The 14,817-nt window shown below is 41.4% G+C and overlaps 1 protein-coding gene across 4 annotated transcripts in view; it reads right to left on the bottom strand.

The window, feature by feature from the left end:
- LOC135484056 (inactive tyrosine-protein kinase 7-like) overlaps positions 1-14,817 on the bottom strand; it is a 103,009-nt gene that overhangs the window by 18,457 nt on the left and 69,735 nt on the right. For all 4 annotated transcript variants that reach the window (XM_064765138.1, XM_064765141.1, XM_064765139.1 and 1 more), the window contains exons 5-7: positions 11,426-11,573; positions 8,351-8,481; positions 3,625-3,754 (exon numbers count right to left, since the gene is read on the bottom strand). In XM_064765138.1, the coding sequence (XP_064621208.1) occupies positions 3,625-3,754; positions 8,351-8,481; positions 11,426-11,573 (409 nt within the window). The remainder of the gene's footprint in view (positions 1-3,624; positions 3,755-8,350; positions 8,482-11,425; positions 11,574-14,817) is intronic.

Genomic DNA, 14,817 nt, shown 5'->3' with positions numbered 1-14,817 from the left:
ACAACCTTTTTCATCACCAAACAGATCGCAAACACTTTTTCCAGCATTTTATGTTGACGAATAAAATCAGATTCTGATGATTTGCAAGCAATTATTGACATTGTGCACAATCAGCCTCCCACTAATATAGCTTACTCTTTCAAACTGCGAGACAAAGAATACATCAGAGAAATGTTTGCCTTTTGTCCAGTAACATCCATTGCCTCAAGTTAACCATTCATAGAAATTGATACGATCTGTCTCATTTCCTCGGAAGCCATTTGTGATTTGCATTCCCCTATTCTTATCATCAAATCAGTTATTTGTATAGTTGCCAGAGAGGTGTGCTTGTAAACAAGTTTCAGAACAGTTTCTTCTCAACATTCGATATTCTTAATCCTCACATCAGTTGTCACCTGAATTTCTGGGTTCAATTTCCTGATCTTATGTGAAAGAGAGGGAACCCTAAGAGACAATGTAGGTTTCCTCGAGCGAGGGAACTTTCAAAGTTTTCATTCTGCCACATGGCATGCACAATTCCTGAAAGTCAGCCACTGCTGCACCATTTCTAATCTCTAAATTCCATCGTTCCATCCATCTTTAAGACCTTTCTGAGCAGCCTGCCCTAGATAGTATCTGGTAAAATGTGTACATCACAAGAAAAACAGCCAAATAGTGCATTCGTTGGTAAATTTACTAATACAATCGGTGTCCATTTGGTAACTTGGACTATATGACATCATATGCACTTTGAGGATTTATTGACAAAGGCAAGAAGTCAGTTGAAGTCTACTCTTCTGTTATCGAGTCTGACGAAAATTCAAGGAGAACATCGTTTGATCTTATATCATCTGGTCAGTTCCTTTCGGCTAGTTCATCCTGAACATCCATGTAAGAGCTCTCATGGTCCAGGGACATGTTGACAGTGACCTCCAATGACAGACATCTCCAGCCTTGATTAATGAGTGGACTTTTCCAGTGGTTGGTGATCATGTCCTCCAACGCTAGATTAACACTTCCTCTGAAGGTCCTGGTGAGACCTGTAGTGTTACCGTTGGGGTGACAAAGCCGGACGATGAAACTGCAGTCTTCAGCTGGTAGACATGTGCGTATTAAGATTACCAGACCAACCAAGAACACGTATATTTATTTCTCAGCTAGTGGAAATATCTATTTCATGTAACATGCCACAAGAAACTTGCTTTGATTGGCACTGATCTTCGTGTTAACAGTAAATGGTTGATAAGAAAAGGAAAATAGGCCACTTTCCCACGGCAATTACCTGTCAAACAGAAACTAGACATCTCTTTTAGTCATCCTTAACAAAGGAAATGATATTGATAGTGATGAATCAGCTATGTAACAATCACCATCATAATCATGATGAATCTCTTTGACGACATCATAATCATCGCTTCATCGACCCTAGGGATCCTTGCAGTGATATGTTACAACAATGAAGGCAACCTTCAGCTGCATTCAAGTGGTGTCAACAGCGCCAATACTTCTTACTGACAAAGGCCAACGATGTAAGAGAAACATCATAGACGACAAAGATTGGCATTGGCATTCTAGAAATGTTGATCGAGCAGAGAAGTTGCAGACATCATACGTAACTGACAGAGCAATCAATGCCACAATTGAGATCAGTCTTAACGTTGAGTAGACAGCTGAGTATCTGCTAGAAGATTATTTTCTCTATCAAGAATATTGGGCGATTTGTAATGTGAAGTAGGAGGAAACCAGAGACCCAGGAGGAAGCCTACACTGTCGAAGTGAATCGGCCTCTTTATTACATGGGTATATCAGGGCTGAGCATTGAACCAAGGGCCTAAAGGTTACAAGTGCTGATGTTTCAACTGCACTACTCCAACATCTGACTCTGATCTGTCTCCTTTCAAACCAGACCACAATTTATGGAGATCAAGGAAAAACCATCAATGGTAATCGACAGGACACCTTGTCAGTCCGGAAAGGCAGTAATACCCCCTCCTATCACCCAACCTGGCATGATCTCCACTCACCTGTTGACGAAGAGAACTAATTGTCCTTATAGATGAAACATGAGGCGAGGCATATGAATGGAGTGCCATTCATTACTCCCTGATCACCAGTCACTTACTAATCAATCCATCATCAAAGGTGCTCGTTATAAGAAGCTCCTTTGACGGGAATGGCTCAATCAGCGAATGTTTGACCTGTCACTGTTGTATACAACAGAAAATGACTCGACCTCTGACAAATGATACAACAGGACTCTAATCAGCTACTTCTCGGGTGCGGAGTCATGGACTTGTGGCTGACATTGCTAGGATGGAGACAAATGTGACCGTCCAGCAAAACCAGACGCATGTCGCTCGGAGCTTGGCAGGTTGAGACAGACAGGAAGTTCATTTCACTGTGGTTTCCCATTTGTGAAATATGAGCACACCAATTTCTTCCATTATCTCCTGGTAAGCTCGTTTTGCTGTGACAGGTCACAGATGTCAGTCGGTGTCTGGTTCACAAGTTTTAAAAGAGACATGACAAAGGTTGAACCAAATATAACCCTGGTTACCAACATCTACAAGATCACAATAGTAAACACTGTGATAAAGTCAAGTATTGGAAGCTGATCATCGAATTGACCAGGTCACCAGGAAAATGCCCTCCAGATTCTTCCAAGAGTGACATATCAGGTCTCAACAGGTCTCAACAGGAAATTCTGGAGACACTCGGTCAGTTGGCTTATTGATACCTTGTCTGCTTTCATTGCATTCTTGATTGCAATTGATGTAGACCTACCAATAACCATCTCACAAGCAAGAAACTTCTTAGAAAGACTGCTGCTACTGTCAACACGAACGTAAAAATCCGTTGCGGGGACCTGCTTGGTCTTGACTGGTCTTGGTGGCATTAAGAATAAAGGAGTAACATCATTTGTACAGACCGAGTTTCTACGCTGCAATATTGTCACCATTTTGATATAAAATAAACAATCGGCAGACAGAAAACAATATTTCGTTTGCATTTGCATTCAGTCGGAAAATAGCATGTTACACCCACATAGCATGTTACACCCACGTAAGACATCTTCACTACTGCACCCTTGGGTAAAGGCAACATGATGGTGTAGAATAAGATGGTGGAATCCATCGTCTAGAAGAACCACTTTAATGTTAGCGCATTTTTAGGTTGATGAGAATCTTTTTTCCAATTTTTAGGTTGATCGTAACTGAACAAGTTCAATGTCGTCTTCCCAATGGTTGCAGCACTGGATGAATGAAAGATTTCATTGTTATCACCAACACAACGCACGTTGAAGAGGCCATTATCAGCTACAGTGGCATAGACCGAAACAGAAAGGTCTTTCTGAGCTACGAAACGCCATTCATATTGCAAAAGCTAAAATAATTTCATCACAGAAATATCACAGAATGCATATTTGACAGTGTACAGATGGATTATCAAACCTTCTTTCGATTTTTCTAAACTAACTTGCTGTCAAACAGAGATTACAAGCCAAGGGTGACTTCCAGCCCACATAGTTTGCGTTGGTTGACTGAAAGCATTCAGAGTCGATATCTCGGGGAAACTCTTCTTCTAAGCGTTCAAAGATCAAATTCTTAGTTCTGTGGACATGACGAAATTTAAACGAGAACCTACCTGTATGACGGGTTGGGTATTCCTTTTGGGAGGATACAGCGCACCTCAAAGTTGCTGCCAACGGGGAAGACAAGGGGTTGATTCGTTTGTAGCCTTGGCTCAAAGTTGGAGTTGGTGAAGTCACTTAGACCTGGAACAAGATCAGGGGCAAAAACTAAGTTATTCAGCATACAAAGGTCTACGAAGTATGTGAAATAAGGGAAAGAAAACTTGAAGAATCTGTAACACCGGGATGAAGAGAAAAAGTGAATCATGGTTCCCTGAATATTTCACTTGGCCAATGTCCCCTTTACGCTCAACAGAAGGTTTTGGCCCAATTATCAGGGGCAGACATAATCATGATGCAATCTGGGTTTCTTCCATTTGGTAAGGAGGATTCAACAGGGCAGACTCACGTGTAAAGAGGAGTCTTTATCAAATAGTTTGGAAAAGTAGTTGAGTAACATTACACTAGAGTGGATACAGTAGCAACTGAAGACAAAGCTCTCTGGAGTGACTAAGCTGAGCCTTTTGGCAAGGCATTGCCAAAGACCGGTAACTTTCTTTCTACAATCTCTGGCCAAGTTTAGAGTATCAAGGTGTGGTTGAGCTCATGTCTGACATTGGGATAGGGTCTGTACTGCCGAGAGCCCACAATGACTTAGGTTTTGAGGTTTACAAGGTCATTTTGAAACACACAATAACAAACTTCTTCATAAGCTACATACTGTTCTGATTCAAAGCTGCTTTCAACATTAACTTGGTTGATTCACTTTAATTCACTGTTGGTTACTGTAACCATAAAATTTCGCAGAGCTTTATCTTAATGTTCATGAAAATAATCCTTTTACGATTCCGTGTAACCCAATTACCATAACTTGGTTGATCTTCTAGTGCCGAAACCAATACCTTGATTAAACTTGCAAATTTTAGTTTCATGCTTCGAACCTAGGTGGCAAATTTCACAAAAATAAAGGCACTTGGTCATTTATTTATATGAAAGTCTCATATAACCTGATCACATGACACCCGGGCTCCAAATAATGTCCTAGAATGGTGCTGTAATGAAATAACCCAACAACAACCTTCCTGAGATGCATATAATACTTATTGAACACGACAGAGCATTAATAACCGCTGATAACATCGAAGTCTCTAACCAACTAGTTACAGATGATATCGTTCCTGTATTAGTCACATCTCCTCATCATAAGTACACATCACAACCAATTGATTAATTTCTGGAAAAATAAGTATGACCACGACTTTTTATCCAGGTTTGTACTTTACAAGGCAACCCTGGCTTTTTGCTTATCACAATAAATCAGGAGTGGTCATCAGAATTCCTGAGATTTCAGTCATTCAGCTCGCTATACTGTACGTATAACATTGATTGGAGCACTCATGCGCCCCACAGATGAACAATTAACATCGCTGCGACTTGCAATTTAAATCACATGTGACGATAATCACTTGTTTGCAGCAGTCATTGCAGGTCGCACTGACTGTGAATCAAAATCGAACACAGCAATTACCCATTTTACCTGCAGACAAGAGATTCTTTTGTCGCATATACCAGCAATTATTATCTAAATCGCTCATTTGCTCTGCGCTTTAGACATACTGTACAGGATACATCGACCAAACCATGGCTCAAGAGTTAAATTCAGAACATAATCCCGTGCTGGAAAAAAAACTCATTCGATGTGGGATCATTAATATCATGCTGTCAATAGGAGTGAAATGTTTACCTGCAAAAAACATATGCACACCATCAATGTCAGATTCCTTGCAGACATGTTGACGAAGTTTTTATGGCAAAGGGGAAACTGTTTGATAGATACTCCACTTAAACACTAAATATACCCGTAAATTGGTCATCTCCCAATAATAATTTCATCAACTGGGGATTGCCATCGCATTTTGGGGATTTATGCGCTGTAAATCAGTCCTCTCCTCCATAACACTTTCATCTCTAAGCTGCTTTACAAGTCTTCTCGAATCTATCATGTTTATAGGTGTAGCATTATGTTAGTTTTCAGGCACGTTATATGGTTTATAGAATCCTTCATTTATTTCGGGAAAAAGTGGTTTTCCACAGCCGTAACTTGACAAATGCTCTTTTGAAATTTGTCTTCCATTATTTTCAGTGATGAATTTAGTTCACACTCTTTTGAAATTTGGCTTCCATTATTTTCAGCGATGAATTTAGTTCACCCGCACATTACTCACACACTTTCAATACATCTGACACAAACGCTTTTTTCAATGTTGTCTGACCCCCCCCCCCCCCCAACTACTGGGACATCTCTTCTTCCTGCTACTAGCTTCAAACAACCACACACAATCGCAACAACTAAGTAATTGGAGATTAGTTTATCAAATCAATGAAAGAAATTTATACACATCACGCACACGCTATCTTGGTATGATCAAATACGATCAGAATATTTTTTAAAGCAATAACTGCCAACTGGGTGCGTGACATCCCATTTAGTAATCAATGTAATGACACCAAAAACAGACATCGTCTGTGAGAAACGGAGACAAACAGACAATAAATTAAGTGATGAGAAGTGATTTGACGCACACCCCACCAGCTTTTACTCCTTTGTTCCTTTATATCAAATCAAAGTTGTGTGCTCTCATATGGCTGATACAGACAACACCCTAGGCAGTCCTCAAAAACAGTTTGTTTGATGTGACCGTCTGACCCAAAGTGAGTACCGCCAAAGGATCTGAGGCAGAAAATAACTTGGAAAACCTTTTTTTCATTTATGATGGGTCTTACTTGGATCTTAAAGAAGTCATGTTTTATTGTTGACAAAAGTTTTTGGACTGTCTACCTGACCGACCCTGATGTTTCTGGATGAGTTGGTTACATCGGACACAAAATATTTTGTGGATGGGCCTATTATCTATTCAAGCTGATCAGCATCCTTGCTGAGTCGATGCAAATCTCCTTCTGTTGACGTAGAGATACGCTATGACATGTTGACAAATGAATTGAAATCTCATTCGTTCAAAATGGATTAAAGTGATCGATTGTAACCCAACCATCTGGATGTAACTATGTCCTCTTTGGAACAATTTGGGATGAAAACTACAATCAAACACCACATAATCCCACACTCTGCATAGGCAATGAAGGGTTAATCGCGCTAAGTGGTGTAAATTTGATCAGTCAGGTAATCCTCGCGCGTCATTTCCACGTTTACACTTTGATCCAATGATCAGGCTTATCAAGTGCTTAATTACATCAACGCCATCTGAGGTACGCTTTTTGCGACATCAGCATATGAAAAGATCGGTAAGACGATTTGATTTTTTGTGCTGGGGGATCATATGTGTTCTTTGTGTTGCCTTTGTGCATCAGTCTCACGGCAGCGGTGCATGTGACTTTGAATTGAGTTCGGGGAATCACTGCCTTTCAAAATGGCTGACAGAATTGAGATCATTTCAATTGTATGGAGGCAAATGTACGATGCCAAAAGGACAATACCTGAGAAACTAGGGTTGGAACTGGCTATAGATATAAAATTTTACCAGGGGTTAACATTACAAACAGATTCCTCCCCCAGATAAAAACTGCAACTCAATCATGCAAGCCAAATTGAAATTTGATGTCTTTTTAAGTGCATTTGAATTATGATCCATCCTTTTAAATGAGCAAAGCCGAATGATATCTATCACTCTTCCATGACGGACAGCACTAATTATCATTAGTTGTTGGTGAATCATAATCAAACTGATCAATGATGAATGAGAAAAGAGAAAAAAAACTTTTCCCCAGCTCCGAATGGATGTTTCTTAAAATAGTTCCTAACATGGGGCCCGGATTAAGAAGTCTCTGTGCTGGAGCAGGCTGCTTCACACCAGTTGAGGGTTCAAGTTGAAATCAGTGCCCAAAAACATGTACCCCCTCACCACCCTATTAAGGAGACACATACCTAAGTGCATGTGACAATAAAAAGTATATCGTTCTTTTGATATATAATTAGGACAGAGTGAAATGAACAATCTAATGCTAATGCCCCATCCTGAGTTTCTGAGGCACACCTGGGAATAAGCTTGGAATTCTCGACTGAAAATGACCCGTAGAAAACAACCAAGGTGAAGAATGAGTTCAAAGCGTTTCTCCAGTCTGCTTAATTGTGAGGCAACAAGATCTCGGATACCTGGGGGGCACCACTGGGGAGTGTGCAAACAATACCCCATGCCCGCTGTGAGCACTTGTATACCTGGCGTAGTGAGCTAGCTGCGAGCACTTGTATATGTGGCACAGTGATCGCCAGTACGCGAACCTGTCCAGACAGACTTTCTAAAACACTCAACTCAATATTTTCAGCGATTTCAAGAATTTCTATACCGAATACAACGCCTGCACCTGACAGGAACTTAGCGTCAGTAAATGTCATCAGTTGCTACAAGCTACAACAGAGGGCAGCACCTGTCCTTTGCCAATCCAGCAGGAATGGTACTCGGCTCAAGGGCTGCAGACTGTTAGTGATTTAAAGAGGTCATAAACACAACAAACCTATCAGTGAGGTTCTGCTCGACAAATTATGATGAATATGTGTTTTCCTGCTTGAGTACGTGAGCGGCATGGAACCGCAATTTTATCACTAATCAATATTTGCTATCAGGTATGTCCCCAACTCCATTTCAAAATATTGGGCATGTACAATGTCTTTGCTTGGGGACTGGGAACTGGAAAACAAAGACACATATTGGGAAAATGACTTACTGGCCATAAGGAGTTCTGATGTGAATGCCTGTCCTATGCCGTTAGGTCGTGTCGCAGTACATGTGTAGCTCCCAGCATCCTTGTTACGGACTTGTCGGATCTGAAGCGAACCGTTACTGAAGACGGTTATCCTGGAAAACAGAAATACAGAAGCTGAAATGATGCCTAGCAGAGTTTTGGTGAGATATATCATTCTGGTATAAATACTGAAAATCAATCATGAAATCCAATCAAAGAGATAACAAAGGTTTGCTCTGGTCTGATCTGATCACAACAATCTCATTACAGTCTGCTGCGACAATTGAATAGGAAACTTTGTTAACTTGCATTGGAATTAAAAGTGAATGGGGTGTGTGATGTGACAATTACGTTAACAATAGCCTTTTATGTTACTATAATGACAAGGTTCATCTTTGCAGTGCAAGGAACCTCCCATACGAACATCCTGAGATCAGGCTTTTTGTACTCCTACCTCAGAAATATCAACTGGTGGAGTATATTGAAAACCACTGGTTATGTCCGGATGCCACAGGCAGGCTCATTGCTGCTTATGGATTATATCAGTTTAGTGTTGTAGATTATGTATGAAAGACTCTTTTGATTTCCTTCTCAAGTCAGCAGATATGACCTAGTCAGATTGTCTAGGCTGAAACTTTCGACTGTGCAGAAACAATTGCCACAACACTTGGAACTCGACGGGACTAATTTCCAATCGATCACAGTGACCATGCTTTCCCTGCTCCTCAGCTCATTATCATAAGAGGTGCGTGTGCTACCGCGGAGGACACGCCAATTACTCTCCACCTGCGATAGGCTCGCCACGGAAAACAGCAGGGATCGGAAGGGGAACAGGTGTTCACAAAGCCACGACATGAAGCCGTGTCACTCTTAGAAGCCACTGACAGTGTTTTTGGGGGATGGCAGTCAGGAAGAGAGATGAGGATTAAGCTAAAATCCTTTTTCACATTTTGGTGAGAAACCACCATCACTGACTTAAAGGGGGACGATACGCAGAAGGAGAGGGGCTAATTTGGCCATCTTCAAGTGACTAGTATACACAGTAAGGCCCTTGGTCATGTCAGTCTCAGCACTAAATATATTCCTCGTACTAAGCGTGAATCCTTTCGACCTACAGTGAGATGTGAGAGACCCCTATTGGCACTTTTGTGTAACTTTACCTTGCCTGCCTAGCTGCTGCCTATATTGTCCCTTTAAAGGGAAAACGGGTTGGAGCTGGAGGCTCCGAATGGTGTCCATACTTGATGTGACTAATATGAACAGATCTGGGTATGACTTGACATAGTGATCAAAATATCACCGGTACAAGCATAGTGCCAATGAAATGTGATAGCCAAGACACCTGTCAGCTGTTTGCCGTACCCTCTGGACCACCTGGCTACTGCCTATAGCCTCCCTTTAATGAGCTGAGCAGTACAGTTATCAAAGTAGAAATCTTGCCTGTTGACTCATCACACCACAAAAACCCAACCAAGTGGACTTTTTTAATGACATATTCATGTTTTGAATGAGCATCATGTGTGCTAACAAAACGAACATATTCCCTTTTGATCGATACGAATTTAACGATTTCGTTGCGGCTATCATGCAAAACTTCAATGGAAATATGATAACAATAATGACTACCATGGTGTGACTGCTCATTTGAACGAATAAATCAATCTTGTCTATGTAAGTTAAAACCAACTCGGATATGCGCCCTCAGGCAGAGTGAACAGCACGTAACACAATCAGCCAATTCAATCATATTATGTACGACCAAGGGACTAAATCAAGGCAAGATAGATATGATTGCCAAAGAAACGGCTCAGAGCAGAAGGGATTTCCTTCATGGAAGTGACAAAACTCAAATGTGACCCGTCACAGCAAAACCTGGCGCATGTCGCTGGGAGCTTGCCAGGTTGAGACGGACTGTTTGTTCATTTCTCTGTTGTCTGCCTTTTGTGAAATATGAGCACATCAATTTCTCTTCCATTATCTCCTGGTGTCATTTAGGCTCATCTTCTGTGCGACATGCGCCTGGTTTTGCTGTGACAGGTAACAAATTGGAACCTTCGTTGAAGTAAATTTCTTCCCCACAGTGGTTTGCATTTTCAATTTAAAATACCCTGGCAACCAGTTTCTCTTTTAAAAAACTCTTAAAATTGTACAACACTTGAATTTGGCCAAGACTATACTTGTTATGTTTTCCAGAAACTTCACATCACTCAACCTAGGACACCGAATACTGATATTTTTATCAAACATCGCTCTCGAATTTCATAATAAATGCCATACTCTTTGATGTCGAATACGACACTTCTGCATAGCAGCAAAACAAGTCACCAGATTAACTCGCCTCCTAACAACGTATTCATGCACCTTCCACTCGAGTAGTTGCACACCGTGAACAGGCCAACGTGTATCCTCTAGCCGACCACGGTTAGGCTACGTCTTATTCTACAGTGGATTTAATCGCCACTTCACAGACCACTTATAGCAGCAAACTGCCAGAGGCAAATGAAAATCATGTCGTCGCCTGCTCACTATCAATCGACCCGTGAAAGCTGTCATTCTTTTGGGAGGTGGTCGGGTTGCACGGCCACCAGACTTCTGAATAAGTAACCTCTGATGATGGTGATGTGATATTTGGTCGTCTCCTGGACAAAGCTTGTGCCGCTGCGCTCTACCATGCCGGGCTTTGTCAATTTTAAAACACGAGACACTGTCTGCATGGTTTTTTTCTACAACTGAACATGGCCGCCACTGATAGTGGTGACAGCAATTACACAACCAGGCTCTAGTCTGCAAAAACAGGTTCCCTGGCTTGATATTTGACAGTAGATTACGGACTATTTGCAAGGGAGCACACACACACTTGCAATTTGGCCCCATTGTATTATTTATGACTTCGAGTACAAACACGGCATAAGCAGGGCGGGGCCCTTTGTGTTTTCCATCACCTCATTATTTTCAAAACTAATTTTAAATAAGCATGCAACAGTTCAAAGACTTGAGGTTAAGATGACCCATCACTAGCCACTGAAATGTATTTGAAATGTTTTTTTTTCTCATTACCTTGAGCTGTTCCTGAGCGGAGCACCCCCAAACCTCCATTCTATGCTGGCAGCGTTCTGGTACACGCAGTTGAGGAGCGCCACGCCGTTCTTCTTGGCGAGGAATGACCGACTAAACTTCTCCTGGACGAGAAAGGGAGAGTCTGGACCTGGAGAGAGAAACATTTAAAACGTGATAAGTATGGTTATTGATAGAAGCAGACACAGAAGTCTTGAAATAGCGGTTTTTGAATACAAATATGTAAAGACATCAAGCGGCTTGCAGACTTGCGCTGAACCTCATATTATACAGTCCCATGAATGCTCTAAAAAGAGAGCTGGAACCCTTTTTTCTTTTAAGTTACACACATCTTGATAATCCTGAAAAAGAAACTACATGGAAATACATCGCACATATTGAAACTGCCTATATGCAATGTATCAGGTCCAAACCTATTAGGAGAAATAACAATGACATTATAAGCGTTTTGAAAAATATTATAAATATCATCAGCTTGGTAGGCCAATGAATGCATGAGGCAATGCTCCACAATAAACGTTACCCCATAACTGTTTTACGTTCCCCAATAACTGTTAAACGTTACCCAATAACCATTTAACGTTCCGCAATAACCGTAGCCCAGTGTCACCTAGGTTATGACACAAGGTCATTAGCAATCCTCTGGATCGATAACAGTTTGGAAACATCATCGGACACAATATGGTTTTTCTACAAGGAGCAGCTGTTAAGCCCGCAGCACACCAGCCGCCAACTTTGGCGACAAAGTTGGCGGCCAGTAGATCCCGGTCAGAGCACACATGCCCAGAATCGGCGTCCAGTAGCGTCTTTTCCGCCACTTTAGGCTGCCATTTTGAAATCATGTGACATCAAGACGCATACTGATTGGCCAAAGCCTCGCCGCCGACGCCAATTCAGGCGGCAATCCGTAGCACACCTGGCTTCTTCTTGCGTTCAAACGCGGTGACACGCGTCAAAAATCAAACATGTTAGATATTTGGCATTTAGTTGCGGCAAGTTGCGGCAAGTGGCGGCAAGTCGCATTCGCCGATGCCGTTCGTAGTGACTAGGGATTTTTCAGGCGTTCAGAACTCTTGCGGCAAAAAACGCCTGTGAACGCCGAAGTTGGCAGCTAGTGTGCTGCGGGCTTTAGACAACAATTTGGAGACGTCATTGGATACATTACATCATCAACTGCACGAAAATAGCTTGTTGCTGTCATTAACAAATCAAGAGAAAACTGTAGCGCTTATATCTAATTTACCTTTTCAAGGAAAACTTCTATGACAAATGAACATAATTACAAGAAGCAGACATGAAGGTTGTTTCAGGATGCAAAATAAATGTATTAAAAGAATAATCTGAGCTCGATGATGAAGGGTATGGAAGTAATGAAGGAATTGTTCATCCTGATGGATGAGATTTTAATGGGGTCAAAAGAATGATCCTTCATGCGATTAAAACAGAATGCAGATAAAGTCAAAATTCTTAATAAAGAGGATCAATTTATTGAGATCTATTTAGAAAGATTCAACCAATCAAGCATTGCTTCCCTTCAATACTGCAGCTGCAAACACATGGGATTGGGTATAGCCTGACATTCACTCCTTGAGCACCATCTGTAGTGGTTCTCATACCGCATCGGCCTCATGCATGATGGTATTATGCTTTAGTAAGCTTCTTGGATGAGTCATATATTGTCACTCATCAGCAGCTCTCTGCCATTCAGCGATCAAGTTAGAGCTGTTGATCTATCACTCAAATTGCATTTAAATTCAATTACAATTTTTTTAAAATAGTATTAAGTCACATTCTGTTTTGCTTGGTGGGTTTGATATCTGACCACATTTGTGACCCGCTCTACCAAAACTAGGCGCTTGTCGCATCTGAACTTGACAGGTTGATACGGACTTGTTGATCATTTCCCTATTGTAGACCTTTTGTGAAATGTGACCAAATCAGTTTGTAATAGATTTCACAAAAGGTCTACAATAGGGAAATGAACAACAAGTCCGTATCAACCTGTCAAGTTCAGATGCGACAAGCGCCTAGTTTTGGTAGAGCGAGTCACATTTGCGATATCATGATCACATCTTGGTTGATTTCTGGAATTCTGTTGCAATAGTGAGTAAGAATCATACCAATAAAAGAGTCATTTATCAATGACATAACTCATGTCATCCCAGAGGAGGAGCTGTCCCATCTATCAGGAGATGTCTCCGATGAGGGCAAAGCCAATTCATCAATAGCTCCCTGTACTTTTACAAAATAACTCTTTAGATTCTAGATCCATTTTGCATTGGACTTGGATTGAACAGGTCCAGAATGTCCAAGTTAATAATCTTAAACCTTCAAGTGCCTTTTATCCAATGATAGTTTTGAGACATTTCCTGAGGAATTCCCATTCAAGAACAACATCGCGACACAGTCGACTGCTATATTTGAATGACAAATTTTCATCACCAGGTCGGTCAAAAATGACGATAGCAATATGCATAGATGTACATTAGATGCTCCTCCAATTACACTGAAGAAACCTATTATTTAGACATGAAAAATTCTCAGTCCCCTGCGACCAGAAATAGTTCATGTGGAAGAATTTCGTTCCACCGGATCACCCCATTGTAATCCGCCTCAAGATAAATAGGACACTGATCATTAGGCGCAAGCTATTGCTCCCCAGATGGAACAAAATTGATATAAAATGCTTGGCAGATTTCTCACCTGCGGGTAGAATGGAATTGGAGAGTGACAATCGCCTGGATAGGGCAGTGAAAACAGCGTTATTCACTGTGCAATGATTTGGACAGGCACAGTCAAGTACTGAGGAATAGCGCTGCATTTCAGCAAACCAATGAACAGTGGTCTTGTCAAATGTTTCAACTTGGGGGTGCCTTTGATATGTTTGTAAGTTCACATCAGGGCACGTGTGTACAAAGATTCACCATAAGTGATGTTCAAGCAGGGATGTATTTTGATAGCAGCAGCCCAGCGGATAATTTAGCTATTCAATAAATAGCAAGGGAGGCCCCCCCTTCCGCCCAGTTGGCTGGTGTGGCCAGAAATCGGCACTTTTTCTTGGCAGAGCGCATGATGCACTTATCCAGATATAGGCACACATTTCCTCGGCAGAACGCACAGTTATCTACAGACCTGGTGTCAAACGCACATTTTATTGGCAGATATTTCCCAAAGTACATTCTCTCCACCAGACACATCAGGAACGAAACAAGAAATCCTGGCGGAGAAATGATAAGGCTGACGCCGATGATTGATTGATTTCGATACGAAATCATCTTTTTCCGACTGCGGTGCCGATTCTTATAGAATTTAAAGATGCACCAGAGCTGTGCTCCTTTGTGCAGCTCCGTTGAACAGAATGATTGATAGCGCGC

Source organism: Lineus longissimus, chromosome 3, assembly GCF_910592395.1.
Source record: "Lineus longissimus chromosome 3, tnLinLong1.2, whole genome shotgun sequence".
NCBI lineage: Eukaryota > Metazoa > Nemertea > Pilidiophora > Heteronemertea > Lineidae > Lineus > Lineus longissimus.
The sequence above is the reverse complement of the archived record's forward strand: the minus strand, read 5'-3'. Positions and strand labels throughout refer to the sequence as shown.